The sequence below is a fragment of the Solea solea genome, chromosome 20 (assembly GCF_958295425.1).
Source record: "Solea solea chromosome 20, fSolSol10.1, whole genome shotgun sequence".
Taxonomy (NCBI): domain Eukaryota; kingdom Metazoa; phylum Chordata; class Actinopteri; order Pleuronectiformes; family Soleidae; genus Solea; species Solea solea.
This window is the reverse complement of record NC_081153.1, coordinates 20,055,988-20,080,369: the sequence shown is the minus strand read 5'-3', so window position 1 is coordinate 20,080,369 and position 24,382 is coordinate 20,055,988. Positions and strand designations below refer to the sequence as shown.

At 42.1% G+C, this 24,382-nt stretch overlaps 1 protein-coding gene across 1 annotated transcript in view; it reads right to left on the bottom strand.

Annotated features, from left to right (window-relative positions):
• nedd9 (neural precursor cell expressed, developmentally down-regulated 9) overlaps positions 1-24,072 on the bottom strand; it is a 33,149-nt gene extending 9,077 nt beyond the window's left edge. The window contains exons 1-2 of the mRNA XM_058618458.1: positions 23,872-24,072; positions 10,412-10,819 (exon numbers count right to left, since the gene is read on the bottom strand). Coding sequence (XP_058474441.1) covers positions 10,412-10,819; positions 23,872-23,883 — 420 coding nt within the window. The 5' untranslated portion in view covers positions 23,884-24,072. The remainder of the gene's footprint in view (positions 1-10,411; positions 10,820-23,871) is intronic.
• Positions 24,073-24,382: the final 310 nt, after the last annotated feature.

Here is a 24,382-nt window from a genome sequence, read left to right as displayed (position 1 = left end):
TCCCTCCACACCTAATCCCCGGGTTTCCACCCCCCATTCCCCATGCTGTTGTCTTGCACCTCCTAAAAGCAGAGCTGCAGACCTCCTTGCTGCGTCAGACAGACAGGAATGCTGGGAATGTCATTCCCTCAGCCCAGCACTCATCCTCCTGCCCCCACGCACCACTATTGCCACACTGGAACGAATAGGGTTCATTAACAGGGCTCGAAAATAGGAACCATACGTACGGCTTCCTGGCAAAGGGGAAAGTCTCAAGAGAGGTATAAGACTCTCGTCCCATTATTTGGTCACAAGTCGCCATATAGCGCAGCTAATATCCTAATATCATCTCCTGTACTGTGGACTCATTGATGGGAGCGTGAGCAGCAGGAGCCATAACCTCAGCCAACTGCGAATGGGATTAATGTTTCTGAGAGAGGAGGAGGAATTGGTTTGTAAAAGAGATTTATTTCAAAAAAACAGTAACAGTGGTGGAGGAGGGAGGAAAAAAAAAGAAAGGAACGGAAAATGAGAGTGCGTCGCCTAGTATGGAAAGGAATGCCATTCATCTGAGCTGGAGTCTGACTAACAGTAGTGCATATGGTTCTCATAAGTGTAATCGGAACAAGGCCATGGTGATTTAAGGTGTTCATTGTTGGCATTCCTGTCCGTGCATGCATCATCCCAAAAGGGCCTATGGGGTCAGCACTGAAACCTACACTGTGGGCTTTAAATACGTCAACCCAGCTCTGTTATAAGCCAGCAGAGGAGAAAATAGCCAAACTGCTTTCACTCTTCTCACGCTTGGCTGCTCATACATCTCTGGGTGTAAAAATGTTATCTACTTGATAGTACTATGTGTGATGGATACCATACTGCTGTTGTACACTTCATAATATAAGGGGTTTTAAGTCTGATACCCTGTACTTGAAAAAGTTAATATTAATGGATTTTGTGAATCCAATATTTGCTGTTTTGCTTCAATTTACAAGTTGTACACATATATTTTTATATGGCAGAATATTCTTGGCATTATTGATGAACACTTTCATAAGAGCCATTCACTCTCTCATTGTCTACCACTTTATCCTCCACATGTGGGGCTGGAGCCAATCCCAGCTGACAGGCTAAAGGCAGGACAGGTCGCTAGAACATCGCAGGGCCAACCACGTGACGAACGACCGTTCACTCTCACATTCACACCTAGGGCTAATTTAGAGTGTCCAGTTAACCTCTGCATGTTTTTGCACCGTGGGAGGAAAACGAAGAACCCACACAGAATGGCCCTCTGTCAAACTGGGAGTCGAACCTGTGAGCTTACTGCTGTGAGGCAACAGCACTAGCCACTATTCGCCATGTGACCCTAAAAACCATTGAGCATAATATAAATTAGAGCTGAAACGATTAATCGATTATTAATCGATTACTAAATTAATCGACAACTATTTTGATAATCGATAATCGGTTTGAAGTTTTTTTCATGATTAAAACAAGATTTCTGATTGTTTAAGCTTCTTAAATTTGACTATTTTCTTAATTTCTTCGCTCTGGATCACAAATAAATCATGAAAAGTGAATCATTTTGGTTTGTGGACAAAAGAAGACATTTGAGAACATCATCATTTCCAGGTTTGATGAATCAACATTTTTTAAGGTTTTCTGATATTTTATGGACTAAACGATTCATCGATTAATCGAGAAAATAATCGACAGATTAATCGATTATAAAAAGTATAGTACAGTTAGTTGCAGCTCTAATATAAATCAAGTGATTTGAGAGAGGACTACAGGTGTGTGCATCTCTGCAGCCTGTTTAAACTTGAGCAAATCAGGACGGTCATGAGAGACTTGCAGAGGCGTTCCCATTGGCTGTTTTCCTACAACTTCTACGCACAAAGGTCCCTTTGGTTGTAAGACTACTACTCCAGCATTGCTATCAACTGCAGTTTTAACTGCCTCCATATCAGTACCGCTGTCATCATGTAAACAGCTCTACTCTTAAGAAACTCCAGAGCTCAATTCCTGTATGTATATATATATATATATATATATATGTATATATACACATATATATACATACATATATATATATATATATATGTATGTATATATATACATATATGTATATATATACATATATACATATATGTATATATATACATACATATATATCTATCTATATATATATATATATATATAGATAGATATATATATACCCTTTGTGTATTTTGTACTCATTTGCAAACTACAGCGAGCTGGCCTTTCACTGAGTACCAACAAAGCGATGCTTGGTTAAAGGTCACTTTAGCCCGGCTGCTGGCGTCCCTGCGGGTCGAGCCTGCGTGCTGACGATAAGCAGATGTCGGGAGTCCGCTGCTACACGCAGATGGCAGCGAGGTGTCTGTCATAGACCTCCGCGACCTTTTCCACAGGTACGTGTCATTGCTCTCATGCCGTCAGCAGCTCCTCTCTGCCACTGCCAGATGCACAGTGCTCATTTATTTCCCATCTCCGTCCCTCTGTTTACCCAGCAGGCTGTTGCTCTGAGGCCGCTTGGCGCTGCTATAATTGCTGCTGGGTAAATATTTACCGCCTCCGACGAGGTTGGTGCTTGCACGGCGGCGATAGCAGTCTTTAACTGCGGCGATGACATCATGAAGAGCCGCGGCGACTGAGCAAACATTTGTTCCCACTCAGGTGATGGGCTCTTAGGATTCCTTCATGGACGAGGCAGAGCAAACTACGAGACTTGAGAGGGATCAGGTTTAAACTCGTGGCCCGAGGAGGCGGATAGATGCCTTGTTAGCGCTCCTACACATTACGATGAGTGACTCACGGTGACTCTTTCAGCAATACTGTGTTTACTTAGCATCGAGGCAGGCTCAGGTTTTGGCAGGCAGGACTTTTCAGCTTTACCCCAGAGTCATTTGAGAGGTGTCGTCATAGTGTCAACAACTACCTCACGACTTTGCTCTGTTGTGCAGCTCAACATTTAGTCCGTGCTGTAGGTGGGGGAGATAAATCAGTCATCTGTATCATATTATCACAACACAATCATATGATTGTTATTGTTGCTGTACAGATATGAGAGTAGTGCTGAAACTCATGTTTGGTTTCTATTATAAAGGCCCACCTAGTTACGTAAATACAACTCTGTATAGAGGAGATCAAATGTAACATCACCACAAACAGAATCGTTAAAGGACAGAACTTCAATGAAAGCTGGGTTTAAACAACAATTTACTGATTAAAATGTATATTCATTTCAGTTATCTGATATTGAATTAAAATCACAAAACTCATCTCGTTGCATATATGTATGGTGTTTGTCGTAGGTCTCTTAGTGAGTCATACAAGCGCTGGCTGCACCTCTTTTCCTCTCTTCATTTGGTTATTTAACATGTATTTATCTAGAAGTCACCTTATATAAATATAAGTGTTCTAAAATATCCTTAACTAGAGCTAAATCAAATCAATTGGAGGGTGGAGAATAAATCAGTGGTGATACCCAGCCCTGAGCCGGACTGTTGAATTATTCTGCTCCCATTTTACCTTGTTTAATCCTATTAAAGTGGCAACGACATCTGTTTTGACTTAACTGGGTACATTTGTTTGTAAAGTGCCAAAAATCCACTTGTTTCAAACGTTTTTTTTTGGGATAATAAAAATAAGTTGGGTGAGTAGAACTGAGTAGTTGTGATGGTCACTTTCTTACTATATTAAGCCAACCAATCAATTAAATAAATATATAATGACAACAATCATTAGCTGCAGCCCTATAATAAAGTGGAACACAGTTAATTGCCTTGAGGGTCAATTTGCATGTGTTTGCCACACTGTGATATGCAGACAGATGGCTAATTAAAGGAAAGACCTGAATAAATAAGTGGAAAAACACACCGTGACAACACTGGACGGTTTGAAAAGTGAAAATTATGCAAATCACGTGTTTTTTTCGTCCTTGGCCGTCGCCATGACTCAACCCAACCCAACACCATTTGGGGGTTTTGGAAACAGAGCTCTTCACCGTCATCATCATCATCACCAATTGACGCTGTTATTGTTTGGTGGAGGTGGCCCAATAACTTACGTAACATTTTCCCCTATCACATTTTCCATCAAGGGGCCCAACCCTGCTTCACTTCTGCAGAAGTGCCAGTGGGTGAATAACAACAAGATTTCAAAGGACGGCATCATTTCACGCCTTTTCATCGGTGACTTACACACACGCACGTCTACTTCCCCTCTGCTAATGACTTGCTGACATGAATCAACAGCCCTAACAAGGCTTTTCAACAGGGTTCGGGTTTGAAGAAAGATGGTGACAGTGACGCTGCCGTTGATGTGGCAAATGCACTATAGAATTTCATCCATCCATCTCCAGACCTCCTCATCACCACACTGGACGACATGCACCTGGTTCTACCGTTCCCTCGGTCAACGCACAGAGCACTGTAGGTTCACCTTTAAAAGAAGGGTCACCAGAGGACTACCAACCTCAGCAAACTCACCGTGCAATCAGTCCTGTGTTATGTAATGGTGATATTTTGTAAATGACAGCATCCTTTAAATATAGGGTGCATTTCTGCTCTGTCATAAGCTGCTTTTCCTCTGCTTTGCTGAATCATATCATAAAGGCGTGTCTTGCAGCATCGTGGGCCATTTTCCTTGCTCCTCAGAACCCCCTCTGCTGCCCGGAGCTGCACCAGCTTATTAAAGTCTCAAACTAATTAATGCGAGTAATTAAGTCTCGAGTCCTGCGAGGCCTTCAGCCGTCTTCATAACACCTCCAAGTGGCTAAACCTAAACAGACAGCGGGCTTAATGAGGAGCGTTAAAAGAGAAGACACTGATTTTTAGCAGTAGCGAGGATCGTCGTTTATCCTCTCAGATCAAAGCGGTTTCTTAATCTGGCGGCGTGATTATGTGCAGAGAAGTAATGTTAAAAGATGCGTTTGACATTCAGCATTTGCGGCAATGTCAAGGCATAATCCTCTCAGAAAAAAGGATAATGTGAAATGAGAAATGTCTTGAACGACCCTTCAGCTTAAATCGTAACAGGGAATAAAGCCGAGAGTCCTCGTGAAGCTGAACTTTGGCATTCAGATCACAAATACAGCCCAGCTGCATTCACAATAATGTTTCATAAGGAAATGTGGGTGATGGTACATTTTCTGGTTGTTATTGTGGTTAGCACTTGGTAAAGGCAAAGAAAAAGATAAAGGTTTTCCATGAAACATAATGAAATGTCCTACACGACAAATCTTCTGGCATTTGGTGTCAAACTGCTCTGAAACTCTGGACTGATGCTTGGCGGACATTTTGCTAAGAAGACGTCTTGCATGGAGGACCACCTACTTTACCACCTCCTCCTCTTTGAGGTAAATGCTAATATACACTAATATGGCAACACTGGAAATGCTAACATAATGGGTTTTGGAAGGTGATAGCATTTGCCTAACTACTTCCTAACCTGCAATTGATCAGGAAGTCCTTGCTTTTGTCTGTAATTGTCAAAAATAAAAGTCAATAAACACCCGTACATGTCCACCATTATCTGGTGCCAGTACGATTCATGCTCTGGAAAACCATGACCTTCAGTAGAAGATTGCATTGGCAGTCTCTCTAATAGATGTTGTGATATTTGAGTCTGGAATAAAGTAATGGCCTGGCCAACAGAAGCAAAGGCAAAGACAAAAAAATGAAATTGCATTGGTTGCCTAAATCATCATTTTTCCTGGTTTATGTGGTGTTCTGTTGCATGAAAACAAATCTCTTTGGGTTAAGAGCAATAGTTTAAAAAAGCTATTTGACTACGTCAACTCATGTTAGCAGCAGCACGGCTACAATTTTTGACATTTCCTGTTTTTCCTCCTTTTCCCTCACTTTATTTGATCATATTTTCAGTTTCTAAACTTTCAAGGGGAGAGCGCTTGCTTGCTCAGTATGTACAACGCAGTGCCGGCGACTTTTTTGTACAGCTGATTTACGACCTTGGCCCCTTGGTCACATATCACGGGCCAGTGATTCATCACAAATGTGACAATGGGGAGCAGACAAGCATCTGAAGGAGCTGGTCTGCTCCAGGAAGAAATAACTCACTTATCTGTTGCTGAGATCACTGTGTGCATGATTAGGCAGAGAAAATATGGTGAAGGCAAACAAACAAGCCAGGTTTTCTTTACACAAAACCCTGTTACTTCCAAAAGGAGCTTTATCGAGGTAGATGGCACACCCTCATCACCCATAAACAGTTATCAGAGGACTTCCAGGAGTTGTGAGGTAGTTTATTAATTCTTTTGTTCCACCCCCTACCTCTTTATGACACCAATGAGCAGATTTAATCTATAGGTATGCCACAGTGAATGGAGGAAATGCCCATACAAGGAGCAAACCGCATGGAGGCAGGAAGTGAGGAATGAAAAGGCCGTCTGGTGGGAGTAGATAAGACGCTTGACAGAGATCTTTGAACTCTGAACCCAAGCAATCTCTGAACAAGTGTGACCTCAGTGCTTGAGTCAGAGGGGGAAGCACAGAGGAGACGGAAACACTGAAACAGACACACCTTTCAGAGCTGCAGAAGAAAGAGCTCAGTGGAGAAGAAGCAGAGTGGGATGAAAAATGGGCCTTTAGGAGCAGAACGCTAAAAGGCGATGACAAGACATCTCCTGGCCTTGACGTGAGGGCGCTCATTGTGTGAACAGAGAGCCGCAGGCATACGCCGCTCTGCACGGTCCCAACTCGAAGAGGCCCTAAAGGAGTGTGGGGGAGCAGAGGGTGGGGGTAACTCCCAATAGGGTCACCCAAGGACGAGGCCGCAGCATCAAACCAAACAGCCAGAGAGGAAGAGAGCTCCAAACCCCAGTGTGCCTTTTATATACCAGAGCCCTACACCACATGAAGAGAAAATAACTAGACGCCAATCTGGATTTACACAGCAGAGCTGGCATGCAAACCGAGGACGCGTTCAGCAGGGTATGTGAAGCAGACTGACTCGACACACATGGCGAAGGACATGCAGGAACTGCTCTCTAAGAGAGAGGGATGAAGTCTTTAGAGGAATTTCAGAGGGTATTATCAGTCTAAGAAGTCTGCATCCGCCTCCATAATCATTTAAAAAGAGGGTATATGTGTGTGTTTTGACACGCACAGTCGTAATGGTAAACAAGAAAATGACACGTTACATAGCACACAGGATGAGTCAACGCTCGCAGTTTGTTATCAATAATACACCAATTATCAATAATAATTGGTCTCTTGAAGGGTAAAGGTCAGGGTTTTTATTTCACATAATTTTTTTTTTTGGCTGTAAGTACTGAGCTTTAAACCCTGTTGTTGAATTCTGTGCAATTTAGAACCAAAACTCAATGTTTATAGGCGCATTTTCAGCTGTTGGGAGTCTAAAAATGAACTTCAGTTAAAACTTGGATACTGTGCATTCAGGCTAATAGTTGATTCATAGATATTTTCATAATTGAAATATTTAATAATCATTTTTCAGTGGAACTATGCCATTTTGTGTCCCATTAATTTTTTAGTTAGCCCCGAAAATTCAGGGAATAATGTGTGATTATAGTCCTATCATTATAAATGCAAAATATGACGGGCATTTTAGCCTTTTGAACCCTTCTTATACTACTTGCAATAGTTCTCCATAAATTGGTCTTTTGCAATTTCACTACTAATAGCCCTCCTGCTGTTGGGCTTTAACAGGACTGACTGTATCCACACAGACTGACGGTGCGTCTGTCCAACAGCCAGACAGTCACTGAAAAACAACTGAGCCTTGTCTGGACTCCTGCAAATACACCGACATACACACTCACAGTCGTACGAAAATCCTTCTATTTATCAGACAGGACCAAATGCCAAAAATTGCAGCACTTTGATAACCACAGATTGGCGGAAAACGTCAACGTCCAAGACTTAATTTAATCTCCCCAATAACATGATTACAGCTCAACACACATTGCTGTTTGAAGCACATTTAATTTTCCTTGTTATCGCCAAAGCCGTTTTAATACCATTCCTCAGCTAAGCCTTGAGGCCTGTTACTGGAAAAGAGAGGTGTTGGTTGACAGGCCCATGAGTGTGGATGTGTGTGCGACTGTTCAGGTTGATTGACAGGCCTCTAGTCGCAGCCCCCCCCAAACCCCCCCTGGCTCTGACTGACTCTTTAACACTCACTCCTGTGCAGTGGACCAAACAAATCCTCTAAGCTCCTGGCGCCTGTTGACTATTTACCTACTTAAATGCACACCTTAGCTCATTTATATGATGACTGCAGCTGATTTGTATGAAAGAAAAAAAAAACCCTTAGGGTATCAAAATCTAATCCAGCATATAATTATTATCCGTCTCCTGGAGGAACGAGCAGGTCTGAGGTGCAGGAACTAGTTAAACAGTTGAATAAGCAGGGAAATGTTGCTTTCCCACACCTGGCAATGACTTTCCTTTAATGAGGATCACTCCTCTCACGCTCATTTGCATGGTGCATTAAAAGCAATTTTACATAGCATTTGATAAGATGTGGCCTATTTGTCCACAAATGACCCTAAGTCATAGCAAAATATTTCACCAAGCTGCCATTATTAATGTAGCAAAAGTAGCTTATCCTGGCAAACACAAGTCCCTTATGGTTAATGTTGACTAACATCAACTAAAATTAGCCACCATGACTACTCTAGCCTAACAGTTATATTTAAAGTTAGCTAATAACTGCAAACAGAACCTAAGTAGCCATTAACTAAAATCCAGTCACTTACATCATCTAAAACTATTATTATCTAACATTTAGTTAACATTAGCTAACTTTCTTAAGTTAGTGACGGATGCTTATACTATCTTAAGTTGGTTAATGTCTGGTAACATTATCTAAATGACTATATTTTATGGTTAATGCATGACAACAATGTTGTTACCTAATATCTGCAAACAGAACCTAAGTAGCTGTTTACTAAAATCCAGTCACTTACATCTACTAAAACTATTATTATCCAACATTAAGCTAACATTAGCTAACCAAAGCAGCTATTAACCGAATTCCAGTCATTTGCTAAAGTGACAATCAGGAAACATTATCTACAATGAATGAAATGATTGTTGTCAAACATTTGTTTTATGCTACTCTTATCTATCAATTATGTCTAAAGTTAGCTAATATCTAGAACAGAGAGATGCTTAGACTAGCTTAAGTTGGTTACTGTCAGGTAACATCATCTACCATTGCTATTGTTAAACATTTATGTTTTACGGCTAAAGCTTGCTAACGTCAGTGAGCATTACATGGGCTACAGCTATGACACTGTCATTGAAACATAATGCTTTTGTATTTCTTAGTGTTGTAAATAAATATTTGTAGATAATTCCTCTGCCCATGTACAAGACAGAATTTGAGTTTCTGTAGAAAACTGGTTGTCCTTCTTTTGCTATATTATAGGCTCTATTTACAGTGATACAGTATATGCTGATCTAGCAAGTATAAAACTGATCTAGCCAATAAAACACAACTATATTGGACACACTGCTTGGAAATGCACTACTGTAAATAACCAATCCAAGTGAAATGGGTAAGTACTGACCATATGCAGCATTTAAATAAAGGAAAAAACCTATATTCAGGCTCCCGGACTCCACCAAAATCCAAAAAACAGTTCTGTGCTGTTTGCTTTTCCAAACGTTTTTCCCACATTCACTGCCCTTCTGTGGCTTAGACTGGCTCAGCAACACACAATGTGCCAATATACAAGTAATATGGGAGCCTTGCTCAAAAACACTACCCTGCTCTGTGGTGAACGCCAGGCCCGGCACACCCATGTCCTCTTTTCACATCAGACCCACAATCTCTCCGGCCTCTCTGCTTCATGTGTGTGCTATTGTACTGAGGAGGGCCGCTGCTTCCTGCACGCCAACAGATCACGTGTAAATGCATACACACCACATTTTAAATCCACTGTGATCCACTCTGTATTTCTATAATCACACCCCATTCCTCTATTTTCTACCACTTTTTCCAAGTGTTTTCTTCTAGTCTCTATAAAAAGTAATAACCATGTGTAAATCATAGTACCGAATGTTCTCCAGGTACAGAGACTTTGAGCCTCCTGCAAGAATATTTTCTTCTAAAGGGGTTTAAATTTGACACCTTTTCATATTTAACTTTTTTGACAATGACAATGAACGGTTAACTATGGGAAGGTAACTAAATCAGGGGTGGGAAATCTTGTGTCCACAGGTGTTCCACTGATTGGTTCTTCCTCTCTATTATATAGTTATCAGTGAAATCAGCCTTTGGTAGTTAAAACCTTGCTTGCTATCCATGGATTAATCACAAAAAGCAAATGACAGATTCATTATTAATGATAGCAGTAATAAGTTGCACTCCACAGGGTAATTCAGTAGCGATCAAAATACAGAACTCCACTGTTTCTCACCTTGCTGGGTGTGTTGTCTGCAGCTAGCGTACTCCTTGGTGGCACTTGGTAGACGTCTTGTCCAGGAGGAACCTGGTAGACACTCTGCTGTTGTGGACTCTGGAGCGATGGGGGCACCTGGTAGAGCCCCTGAGACCCTGAACCAGCCTTCTGCTGATAGCTCTGAGGGGAATGGGCAACAGCAGTGGCCGCGGAGGCAACTGGCGACTGGGAGTCAAACATGGGTCCGATTAGCAGTTTCAGTCGGTTGCCTGGGGCGATGCCTTGGCGGCCGTGCAGGGAGCAGAGCCACCAGCCTTCGAGGCCTCCCGTGTTCTGCTCAATGACGGTCAGGATGTCCCCTTTACGGAAGGCCAGCTCCTCTGGGGATTCCGGCATGTTGTCGTACAATGCTTTGGCCATCAGGTTCTGCAGAAAGAAAGAGACTTTCTTAGTTCAAGTTTTTTGCCCTGCCAAAAACAAACAGGTCTGAGAGCTAGTTAAATTAGCTTAGCACAAAAACTGGAAACAATGTGAAGGTTCTGTCCTTCAGTATTATAACTCCACCAATCCATACCACACCTAGGGCTACACCATAACCCTAAATCTTCAGCTAAGCGAACTACAACATCATGTTCACTGTACCAAATTAAGAGAGGTATCAGTTTGATCATATTCTCCAGAGAAAAAGAAGAATGTTTCAAAGAATACCAACAATTTGTTTAAAACAATAAAGGCTACTCTGATTAACTATCCTTCTTTGGTGAGCGACATGCTGGTGAACTCTACACATTACCATACAGGATTGCCATTGGCCTACAGCTCCACGCCAGATGTCTTCCAAACTAAATCTAAACTTGATGGGATTTTCTCAGCTTGCGCGTTGTGCTCCAGGGCAGCTATCAAAAGGCCAGTGAGGGCTGAGGGATAATGACTCAAACCCACAGATTTTGGAGATAGGAAAAGCCCCAGAGTGTGCCACCTCTGTGTCTGAGAGAGAAGCATTTAAGGCTAATTGCCCTTGTAAATGCACCAGTCTCTTCCCTTTAGCCGTTATTCATCCACGGAAGGAGTTAACTGGGCATGAATACCCCTTTTCAGCAGCTTGATTTCACTCGTGGGAGTAGCCACATATGCTTTTGTTGTGTTTCTTGTATCGTTTTAGTTTATCCATGAGCTTCACATTATTATTAAAATAATAATTAGCAAAAATGTATTTGTTTATTCTTTTATTTCCCAGTACCGGTATGACTTCATGATTTGTTTTTAGTTGTTCTGCGTTCTCCCACCAGATTAACTTTGAGACAGACAGTGGGTTTTAAGATACACTCATCTTGCACCATAGGGAGCTGCAACTAACAATCATTTTCATAAACAATTAATCTGTCGATTATTCCCTCAATTAATGAGTACTTATGCCAGAAAATGTCAAAAAACGTTGACCACTGTTTCCCAAACCTTGAAACAATGTTCTCAAAAGTCTTATTTTGTCCATTAACTAAAATAAATCCAATGTAAGAATGAAAACTAGAGCTTATTTAACTATTAAATAAAAACAAAAACAAAACTCAAACCAATCAAAACGTTAATGGAAATATTTGAAGGTTCATTTAGTAATCGTTTGGATCAACAAGAAATATTCTTACAGATTAAGGATTATCAGAAAAACATGTAAATAAGAGACTGGTTTGAAAAGTTTCTGGAAGCTTTTCAAAGTCCGGCAGTGTTTCATGTTGGTCTGTGTTATTAACGTCTCACCCTTCAGTGGTTCAGTGTGGGAATCAGGAAGCCCACTTAGGTTTGAGGCTTTCTTGAACCTTCCTTGGCCTTCCTCTTTCTAACCCGCCTCATTCAGGCAGTTCCCATGTGAAACTCTCTTTGATAGAAACGCTGTTATCTCTCTCTATGGGGCCTGGCTTCCCTGGCTATTGTCTAAGGACACTGACAGAGGCCATTAGCCAGCAACACCCATCACACAATCAAACCCACAACCAACCAAACCAAATAGCTGCTTAATGTTGGACTGAGACTTACACAACTCAATGGTATCAGACCTGGAAGTTTATTTGTTCAGGAGGTAACATTAAAGTCTGAATATCTGAGGACGCATGACTGTCTGATCAATATCGGTTCAATTAGGGACGACAACATTAATTGCTTTGAATTGTGCAGCACCTACTAGTATTTTAATACTCCATTTATTGTTTAAATCACATTTAATGCACAATTTCACTTCTTTACTGTGTGTGTACAGAGTAACTTAGCACTGCAAAGATGTTCTTTAGGAGAGTTTCTCTACATTTTTCACTTATTGTGGCAGGTCAGTCAATGGTCAAGTTCAAGGTTGACCAAAACATTGTCCAAAAAACACATTTTACCCGACCTGTTGATGAGTATTCCAGATTTCATTTGATAAATAACATCATGAAGTCATAATAGAGTCATAAAATTGTATTATGCATTGTGAACAAGTGCATTTTTCAAGGTATATCTGGATCCTACAAGACTGCAGACGAGGGCTGCAACAATTATCTATTATTTAAATTAATCGTCAACTATTTTGAGATCTGAGAACATCATCATTTCCAGGTGACGAAACACTGATCAACATTCTAGGGACCAAACAAGTACTCGTTTGATCTAGAAAACAGATTAATCAATTGTGAAAATAATTGTTAGTTGCAGCTTTGCTGTTATTATAAGTCGATAAGTGAAAAACACATCATACTTTATATAGAAGTTTAATTTTTGCAATCAATAATCCATCGTCATATGTTATAAATGTCATGGTGGTGTCATGATGACATGACATGACCCCCAATGTCACTCCAGGCATGAACTTATCCATGACTCTTGAACGACGCCTGTTGTCCTGCTGTGGTTACCTGCTTAGTGTTTGATGCTCAGGGGAAATTAAATCTGTGTCTCTGTGTCTGACGGTAGTCAGTGCCACATGTGCACACACACACACAGTCACAAACAAACACAAGCTCTGTAGTGAAAACCACTGTCTGAGCAGAGGAGGAACATTTCTGCCAAATATCTTAAAGACGTCAAGACCTCAGTGACACATTCACAGAAATGCAACGAGCAGAAAATAACACTATCGTTGCATTGATCATATACTAGCTAGTACCTGGCTAGGGAGTTTGAAGCGATGTGTTTCTTGCAAGACCTCCTGATTCTGAGGACTCTTATCTTGCAAGGCTGTTAACAGACAGTAGGGGGAGTGGCGACAGCCCCCAATCTCCTCGCAACAAGATATTTAACCTTCACAATGTCTCTTATGATGTTAAATTAGGGTAAAAATCCTACAAAGTTCTGCTTTAAGATTTCTACAGTCAGTTTTAACATACTTCCCACTTATTTCATATCCGTGACTCTCATTTACTTTTATGAGAATTGCTTTAAAACATCATTTTAAACACATTGACCTTCAAAATCATATTTCAGTAGTTATTCACTGCACTTTCTGTTTATCCAGATGGAAATTAGCTGGCTGCTGAATCTTGCTGCTTGTAGGAAACACCTTTCATTGTTTGAGATTAATGCATTTGTACACAGATAAATGGCTATTCAGACATTTGTTTTACAAGGTTATGAAACAACACATACATCGTGAAAATCTTCATATTGCAGAGGCTGCAATAGGATTTTGGCCCAAAAGAGGATTTTTTTAATTTGACTCAAACATGGTGACGGTTTGAATAATTTCCCCCTGTAGTTCTGGTTAATATTAGTTGGTAAATGACTATGACTTTGACAGGAGGCACAAACATCTGCTCTTGTGCAGAGGTCCACCATCAGTGTGTGTGTGCATGAGCATCATCTGTTGTGGTGAATGTGGGCACCACAGAGATCTCAATGAGAACAGCTCAAGAGTATTTTCACACATTGACACTTTTTTTTCTTGCCGTGGCCTGGTTTTTATTTGAGCTTGCGGTTGGTTAAACATACAGACTTTATACAAACAGGTGATTGGATTTAACGCTGCGGTGGATCAGTGTGTTTTTCACTCTGTCGAGCCATGAGCATTATTGGAAGTTTAACAATAAGTTTGGAAGGATATTACAGATCATTATAAAATTCCGTGATCCACTCGTGATCCACTCGTGATCTACCAGATTTGAATCCAAACATGACAACCCACACTATCACCGGCCTAAATCCCACTGAACAAACAGGTTGTTTGCTGTGATGAGCGGCAGCTCGGGCACATGCAGATCTGTTTGAAGTGATGCAGATGGCTGGAAACGCTCGGCCCCTTTCCTCTTGTTTTTGTTTGTTTCAGTCCGCTACACCACTGTAATCGTCGCAGGTGAAACTGACTATTAAAGCGGGCGTCAGATCTCTGGCATAAACACCGGTTACTCACAACACGGTGACTCCATCGCTTACCGCTGATCCGCCTATAAACACATGTGTTTGCCATTTGTCAGGCATAGGCAGGGCATAGAGGGAGGGAGGGAGGGAGGGAGGGAGGGAGGGGAGGGTGAGGCCCTTCTGGCTTGAGTGTGAGCTTCCAGGAAGTTATCTGTTATAAGTCAGCCAGGCGGCAGATGATCTACTGCTTCCTCATGTCAATATGTTGTGTTTCTGGTCCAGGAATTGGATTTTTAGTGGGTCTTTTTTAAGGTCTTTTTTGTTTGTTACACGCTTTAACTTTTACACTAAAGGGACATGGTTACATTATTATTCTTTAAATTGCCTCTTTTACTGTGTCTAATTTTATCTTTAATCTGATTTACAGTAGTTACATGTCTGGTATTTGTTCAGATTTAGTCTTAGATCACTACAGTCGATTAAATAAAAAAAAAAACCTAAGTTTTCTTTGTCCAAATCGTTAAAACATTGAGTTTACTCTTATGTAGAGACTGAAACATAATGTTTGCTATTTTTGACACATTTAGCTTGAAATCCATTTAACCATTAACGACAACGTTGCGGATCATTTCTTTGTTTATTGACACTATGAAAAATAAATCCCCTTTAGTGGAGACTGGAACATAATGTTTGGTATTTTTTGACTGATTTCTCGTGAAATCCACGTATCCATTAACAACAAAGTTGCGGATCATTTCTTTGTTTATCGTTCGATTGATTAATGGTCTGTTTGGATATTTTCTGAGCAGGAAACCTCAAACTCACGAGTGTTTCCCTCATGCTACCCTTGACAACATCTGGCTTTGAGGCGGTGCCACGGCTGGGTGTGTTTTTGTCGTTAAAAAGCAAAGAATCGTGCAAAGCTGAGACATCCATCCTGGCACCTGGAGGACAATATCCAGCCTGAGGACCCGGCTGTCGGAGCCCACCACCACAAATCCCTCTCATGACTCACACATCTCTACATCAACAGGGCAGGTTTTTTTTTCCACCAGCGTCTCGCCTGAATATAAACACTGCGAACGTCCTCTCATTCATATGAACCTTCATTGACCAGTCCAAAAATAAAACCAATCTTATGTAACTTCGCCGCCTGCTGAAAAGAGGCCCACCGTTGCTCTCTGGGTGGTTTCAGCTCTGCCTCTCTCTCCGGGATACACGTCAGTCTAATAATAATGAAGGTGGCTTTGGCTAAACAAGCTCACAAACACTCTAATTCCCCAGCGACTGTGGCCAAAAGCACCACCACACCACATAGCAGAAGCCCGCGTCTCCACAGCAACGGGATCTAGTGCTGCTTTCAAAGACACGAGGATGTTTCAACCCAAACAGAATCAGCCCGCTCCCAAAAAAAACGCTCTGACGGCGAGACCACCGCCAGGTCCTGGTGCTGCAGGGGCCGGTGTGAAAATTAGGGCTGTACCACTGTAGCACGTGTCCCGGGGTTTCTCATACACACTCATTTGGCCTCATTTCACATAGTTAAATATAGAAAATAATTATAGTAATGACGATAATGAGGACCTGATGACTTTTACGAGTCTTTCCTTAGAGTGCAGCTTGGTGCGGGTGAGAGCCAGTTCAAATAAGTGGGCCGTGTGAAGGGTTCTGGGGTAGAAACGGCTCCTGGGATGCGGTTGAGAGCTCAGCGTACATGGTAATTTCTTCATTTGGACAGTTTTCAGGAAGGCTGACCCTCTGATTAGAGCCTCTTTATAAGCCCTGCCAGTGGCTGCGTATTAGCATAATTACACAGCACGCTCGGTGAAATTTTACCTTCTCCGTTTCTGAAAAAAAAAAAACGTCTTGCGTGGAGCTTTCATTTTAAACCTCAGCAACACAGACAGATGCGCCTCACTAACACTGATATGTTGATCAATACTTATTTACACCACAGTTACAGAGAGAGAGAGTTGTAACTAACAAAGTGTAATCAATAACTCCACTGGGTGGATATTTCAGAGCGCTTACTTCCTCATTTGTCCTTGTTTTGCGACTTAAATATAAACATTGTGTTTTCATTCAACAGCAAATACCAAGACAGAGCAATACAACTGACAGAAAAGGCTCCATTCACTGTATAACGCTGAATAAAAGACTATTGTATCCTCAGGGTAAATATGACACCCACCACCTTCCCCCCACTCCCATTTGTGATTCACGAGCCGCAGCACTTTGACGGCATCAGTCGCGGCGACTGTCTCTTCGACAGGATCTGTGTCGCGCTGTGTCGAACCCACAGTGCAAGCTGCGACAAAACCACCGCAGCTCAAAACATCACAGTTTGAGAGATTGCATGTTTGTTTTGTCGGTGGCTGAAACTCTGTGTCATGATGGTGGAGTTTCCCTGACGACAAAACAAAGGCAGAGTTTAAAAAGTGTGCATTTTTATAACCGACATTTTACAGCAGATAATCTTACAAAAGTTGTTTTCATTGGGATCATTATTGCATCCGTCGGGCAGTTTCTTACACTGTATCTGAGTTTCAGAAGACACAGTACTGTACGACGTGAAAGTGACAGGTGCATGCCTTCTGAACACAACAGGAAGTGGCTGTGACACAAACATGACACACATTTTCAGTTTGAAATTCAATTTCAGCCTCACTTACACGCATTATTTAGATGTAATAAATGTCCATAAGCCTGCCATGGAACTAGGGCCTGACCAATTTATTGGTCGGCTGATTACATCAGCCAGCAGAAGCCTTTATGCAGACATACTGGTGTTGACATTTCTTTGTCAAAAGGGATGATGATAATACACAGAGACGTCAGAGGCCAATATATTGGAAAAACAGCGGATTGTCTGCCTCCATCTTGCCTCATCCCTTGTGTCCTCTTCTGTTACACCAACTGTCCTCAACATCAACTTCTTGAAATATTTATCAGCCCCAAAAATCTATTTTACACAAATAGAGGAATCCATAAACACAAGACGGTGCTGAGTGACGCAGAGCTTTTGAAGTTGTCCTTATTGACGGCTACTTTCTCTTTGTCCATAAAAGAACAAACTCATGTCGAGTGTATAACTTCCATTTTATGGACAACATTCTGTCACTGTGATGGTTATACTGATGTTGACACCAATCAATTATCAACCCAATGAGTAACCGTTTGTGTCAGATACGACACCCTTCTTTGCTTTGGTCAAACTCCACACTGAAGCTCATCAGCCTATAGTATAAAACCCATGAGTCAACTGGACACGCCCACACCACCATCACCAACTTAGAGATAACTCACAGGAAATGATCTGACTAACTTCAGCTCCTCCTCGCTGCTCCTATTAATCACAACTGTATTACTACAAGTAGTATTATTACGACTGTCGTGTTAACCACAAGGTAACTTGACATTTCCAGCCCCACTCCTTAGCCTGCAGCGTTTCCTGCGTCCTGTACAATCCAAACGACCCGTTCTTATCATTTCACATCTTGGACTCTTGCTCTGGCCGTGAACGACCATGTGTAACCTATAATTAGACATAAAAGCCACGCTTGCAGACACATTCTGTGAACTGCAAAGGCTGCTGGGGAAGTCACATTGTGCAACGTTGACTCTTGTTCACTGCCAAGTCATTCGGAGGCCTGAGAAAAGCAGCAGGAAGAGAAACTGTCACTAAAAACTCAAGACCCACACGTCCACACTGCTGAATCCCCGCTAAGTCGAGGGTTTCTCTTTGACATCTGACTTAAAATGGACAATTTACTGCATCCGTGGGGGTTTAAGATCCGTCAGAAAGACAAGAAGACAACAGTATGGATGGTGTATCATGGGACCTCGGCCAACAGGCACTCAGGCTTGGCGGTGCAGAGACAACATGGATTATTTCCAAGCCTATAGTGCCAATGCCAAAAGAAGGTACACAAATGCATCATGGTAACCCCCAGAGATTGGAGCTAATCCCTCCAAAAGGCATGAGCCAAGATGTGAAATAATGTTTCGCAGTATCTTTGCGGGGCCACATTTGACGGTTTTACATATAGGAATAACTAATGAGATGGAGATTCACCCCAGTGTCCACCCGATTTCACGCTACGCAAGGATCTCGTGGTGAGGCTGCCATCATCTGGCTCTGAGACATGAAGGCTTCCACGGATAAAAGGAAACTCTTTTGTTCACTAGAGGCAAGAGATTCACCCCTTTTTGAACAATTACTGTTTAGAAACATCTATATATGGTGCTTCTAGATTCTAAAATATCCAAGAGTCCAGGATGACGACACAAATTCGAATTCTAGAGAACCAGAGAAAAAACAGTAGTTTCAATATTCAAGAAGCTGCTTTAAAAAATATAAAAAATTCAATGATGAATCTGCAATTAAAATAAGTTGTCATATACTTCAGCACGTCAAAGGAAATCATTGTAAAGTACTTCCTGCATTTACAAAAGGGTTTAAGGGCAAAAGAAATGTCTCAAATGATCTAAAATGTCAACAGTAAACATGAGCTGTTGTGTGCTTTCTCAGAAAAGCTTCTTCCTGTTTATCGTTGGACTCGGTTTCACTGACTACCAGCAATCAGACAGAAGTGTTCAACACAAAAGGAGCAGATTCCCATTTCACCACCAACACAAGCTTCAATAAACCACAACAGTGCTGCTGTCAGTCTCAGTGATTCCATATTTGTTTTCAATGGACGTGATGGCCATAAGGATTCATAAGTCATTGCTTCATTCATTCATTCATTCAGTCACAAACACAGTCATTAGTTTATCATCTAGTATGACAAAGAATAACAGACATTTTTCACATTTAAGGAGTTGCCAGCTAAAGAGTTGAAATCTACCCACTGGTTTATTGATCGCCACATTTTCAAAGGGTCAACTCAGGTGTTGTCTCACGACGACTTAAGGGATGACCCTGCAAAATAGTTGGCATTCCTCAAATTAGAGGACTGGGGGTTCGTATCGGTTGGCGAGAATTATTCCTGCCGGAGGTCAAGCAAACAAAAAAATGTAATTATGTGTTTTTAGCTGCTGACACTGGGTCGTCTCTCTAACCCTGGATGAAACTAGCACACATTGTGTGTCCACGCTGACTGTTTCAAAAATGTTAATAGTTGGCTCATGGTGCGCGGGCACAGCGAGGAGGTGGGGGTGGGGGTGCAGGAGGGACTGCTATTCATTCTCACTGGGAGAGAAGCTCTTCACGCTCACTGGAATCCTGCACAGGAGCAACATTGCAGCTTAGGGGATGGGAAACTCGAGCTACACAGCGTCACAGCACAACAATACCGCAACTTTTTAACATGTGGTGGAATAATGAGGGGTCTGTGTTAAATTCGGTCCCAAATATTACATGACAGAAAGCCAGTGGGCTGGAAACGGACATGTGGAAAAGCAATTTCGCTGCTGAAATGTGTGAAACGTGCAGCGAATTCTCAAAAAACAGAGGAAGACGCAGAAGCAGAAACTTTTTCAATGATTACAATCCTTTTTTTTTTTTAGGCACTGTTGTTGTTCCAAGGGAATACAAAAAAGTGTCTTCCTGCACAATTCCACCGTCCTGCACAACAAAACCCACACAGACACAGGAAAAAGAAAAGGACCGGGCATACCCTGCTGCCAGACTCATTAACTATGTAAAGAGGCACCTTGAAACAATCATGTGCATCTTCCGAACAACCTTCCCATGCACCATTGCCTGGTTTGCTCTCATTCTCACGGGGCGCCCCTAGACCTCCCAACTTCCATCCCCCCACCACAATACAACCAACTCTGTTTGCCCTCTTGTTCCCCCCACAACTTCCTCTCTCTTTCATTTTCTGCAGCCCCTTTCAGCATCACAGATCCTCCTCCTCCCCCCTCTTCATCCTCCTCCTCCTCCTCCTCCCTCTCACTCACAAAACAATGTCTGCTCTCCTCCAGCTCCCTTCGCTTTTGGACCGGTGCCTGGAACCTGAACCCATAAAAGAGAGAAAGTGAGGAAAAGACACATATTGGCCAGTGTACGGGTTCACCTCTCCACTCCTCTGTGTGGCTGTGAAGCTATTTCTGCAACAGTTACGTCAGCTGCGAAAGAATGATTCGAAAGGTTGTGGAAGTCTCAAGGCAAGAGATGTACGCAAGAGGCTTTTGTTTAGTCACTGTCCCTGCAGTGAGGTGATCACACCACATAAACTGCCAGATATTAGCTTACTACAGATACAATGAGATGCCAAAGGGTACTGCAGTTTGTCAACAAAAGAGCAGGTTTCCTCCCAAAGTACAAAAACAGTCAGAGGTTAGTAAATTGACCGTAGGTGTAAATGATTGTTCGTCTCTCTTGGTTGGTCCTGTGATGGACTGACAGCTTGTCCAGGGTGTTTTTCCATATGTCAGCTCGGATTGGTTCCAGCTCCCCACGACCCTCGTATGGAGCATAAAGTGGTAGAAAATGAATGAATGAATGAAGAATCTAAAGTGCACAAAAGGGCCAATTCATAGTTTCCGCTTCCGTCAGTCTTCTGAAGTCAACTGTGGTCGTCAAATGTCATCCAGTGTCTCCAACGTTGGACTCAATGTGGACGTCTACACTGACCAGAATGTGAGTGCACAACTTTAGCAGAAGCCAAGTTTTTGCCCAGGATCTTCTTGGTCTCAATTCACTAAACAAATCTGAGGGAATCAGTATCTAGATCATTGTTTATGTGCTATCAGCTAATACGGCATTGACAATAGTATGAGCCTCATAAATACAGCATTGTTCAGGCTTGTTTGTGAAGGTTCTCTGTCACAGTCATCTCCTGTGGTTAGCTGTAGGCGACTGGACGCGCTTGAGTTAAGTTTGAAGGCGTCACCGCTCGTCCAAGAGTCTTCTTCAGTTCTGACTAACTGGTGGAAAAACCAAGTATTTAGGCTCTGAAGGGTGGAAAACCTTAAATTGTTCAAGCTTATTTATTTTCAAGGAGCCAGACGCTAAGTTTGAGTAAAGTTTGATACCACTCTCATGTTTTTATATCAAAAAATAACCAGTTTTTACTATTTATTATCTATGCTGTGCTAATCTACCTGGCTGCTAGACTTAAACCCCACAAAGTAAGGACTTTTTCCATAATGTTGAACTACTCCTTTAAACTTTGTCAATTCTTTCTTAATTGATCTTCCATGCTGCTTCTTCTCTGAAATCCCTGGGCCTCGCTAGAGAGAGAGAGGTTGGAGACCCATCATGGGGATTATACGCATTAAGTGACCTATAGAGGAAAAGCCTTTCCTTCACACCTGAGCATCTGTTGGAAACTATCCGTAATGTCATTGACGAGGAGGAGGAGGAGGAGGAGGAGGAGGAGGAGGAGGAGGGCAGTGGCTGGTCAGGCTGCAGCCGTACCATGCCTCAAGATGTGTGACAGGGCAGCCGCCACTCGGGCAACTTTGTTAAGCTTCTCTTTAAATGTTACAGCTCAACATGGAAAACAGTGCTTAAAATAGCTGTGAATTATTCATGGCGGTTAAGATCAAGAGAAAAAGTGTGTGTGGTCATAAACTTTGACACTGTAAACTTTATGTAAACTCATAACTCACTGTAAACTTTACTGTAAACTTTAAACTTACTGTAAACTCACTGTAAACTTTATTCCGGCTCACAGCAGCGCTGTGAGCCGGAATAAACTTGATAAACAATCTATCCATGACAAGGTCGTGTTACCTGCCTGATTTGTCGCCTCTCTCCCCACCAACCTCTTGCTTCCCCTGCCAGTGTTACATAATAACGCAGATCAAAGAGCACAGGTTTCTACGCACTTATCTTTGTTAATGTTGAACACAAACAAAGGCAAGGAGACACAGTTCTATGTCGGCGAGAGTTCCCATTTATTCACATTAACTGTCTTGTTTAGAATGAGGCCAACCATCTTGGAGGTTGTGTTAAAAGTTCCTTCCGTCTGAAAGTTCCTTGCAACACTCACTGGCCTTGCACTTTCCCCATCTCCGTCGACTTCCCCTGGTTCTGAGAAGTGTGAACAATTAGTCAGTGAAGACCATGATGCAGACGCACACATGTCCACCAATCACAACCAAACCCTGACACCAGGCCCAGGCAGGCAGGCAGGCAGGCAGGTGCTGAGGAGAACAGAGACCTCAATTACACAACTCACAGCTTGTGCTATGTCACGTCTGGAGTCTGAGCCAAAGCTCTGGCAAACAGCAGCTACAACACCCTTCAGGACACATGGAGTTAAAGAGTGAAGACACTCCCCTCCAAACCCTGTGAATCATGACTGCACGAGAAAGAGAGCACTTATTGCTTCCATTTTACGATGAGGCAGAATTCTGACTCAAGAAGAACGCTGTTGATGATTAATCTAAAGGAAGACGACACCAAAAGTACCACAAATAATCTCTGCTAAACGTTTCCCAAGAGAGAGGAGAAAGAAGCTGGAATGACTCTGGCTTCAAGCTGAGGTAAAGAACACAGTCGAAGAAGATACAGAGCATCAATGAGCTACTGACACAATAAACTGAGTATATTTAGGCTTCATACTGTAAAACAAGACTTCATGACCTCTGTGGGCATGTCAATGAAACCAGTGATTCAGAATACAATCAGTGGATTTATCAATAATAACAATAAACCACTTGTTTTTGTAGCCTTTAGGCATTTCTCTGGGTTTTAAGGGTTTGTTGGGTTTACTACATAGACCACATGTGTTTTTGATTGAGTTGATATCATTTATTTGTTGATACATATTACAGATTGTGTTCTATAGTGTATAGATATCTATTTTGTCCATCCATAGCCATAATATTTACACATATTTACTGGTTTGAGTTTCTCTTCTTTGTAATGTCAGACATTCATATTGTTGTTTAATTACCTAGCGTTTTTATTAAAATGGCACATGTTATTGTTCAGAGAAATAATAAATATAATACATTTTTCTGTCCATACTTTACAGGGGCGTGGGGGCCCACGGAAGGGGCAGGGTTTGGGTTGCATTATTTGCTGTATGTACGCCCCTGTCGGGAGCTGTATCGCCGCTCACAGAGATGATACACACACACACACACACGTCAGCCACACACATGTAACGGGAAAAGACACAGCATCATCTTTGTTGACATTAAAAAAGCCAAGTTTAACTGTAAAGACAAAAGTGAGTGTCAAAGTCTCGACTTACTTTGTATTTCATCTTGCTGCTCTTCCTCTGCGACTCCGGGAAAAGTGAGAAAATATCCGTTTTTATCACAGAAAAGAGCGACACATCTGAAGGAGAGAGGAGTTCGTGTGCGCCGTTAACGAACCATCCACCGCGTCAGTGACGCACAAGTACGGAGAGCAGCGAGCGAGTCCGTACCGAAGGATTTCTACCGCACAACTCCAGATTACTCTCCACCACACTCACCGTCCAATGCTCATTTACATACACAGCCGCTGATTGGACACGGGACAGGTCCTGTGCCCGCCCCTCCCCGCTACAACCCCCGCCCTAAAAACTGACGTCATTGTCACCGCAGCACAGTAGGATTAGAGTGTGTTTTTCTGGAAAAAGAGACATGAAGTAATAAAATAAAGTTGTTTTCTTTCATTCCTGACAAGTATGAAATCATTGGAATGTAATGAAATGGGTAATTTGGGTGATTGATAACCAAGAGGGAATTAAGGCGAAGGTTCATGCTGCAGAGACGCAG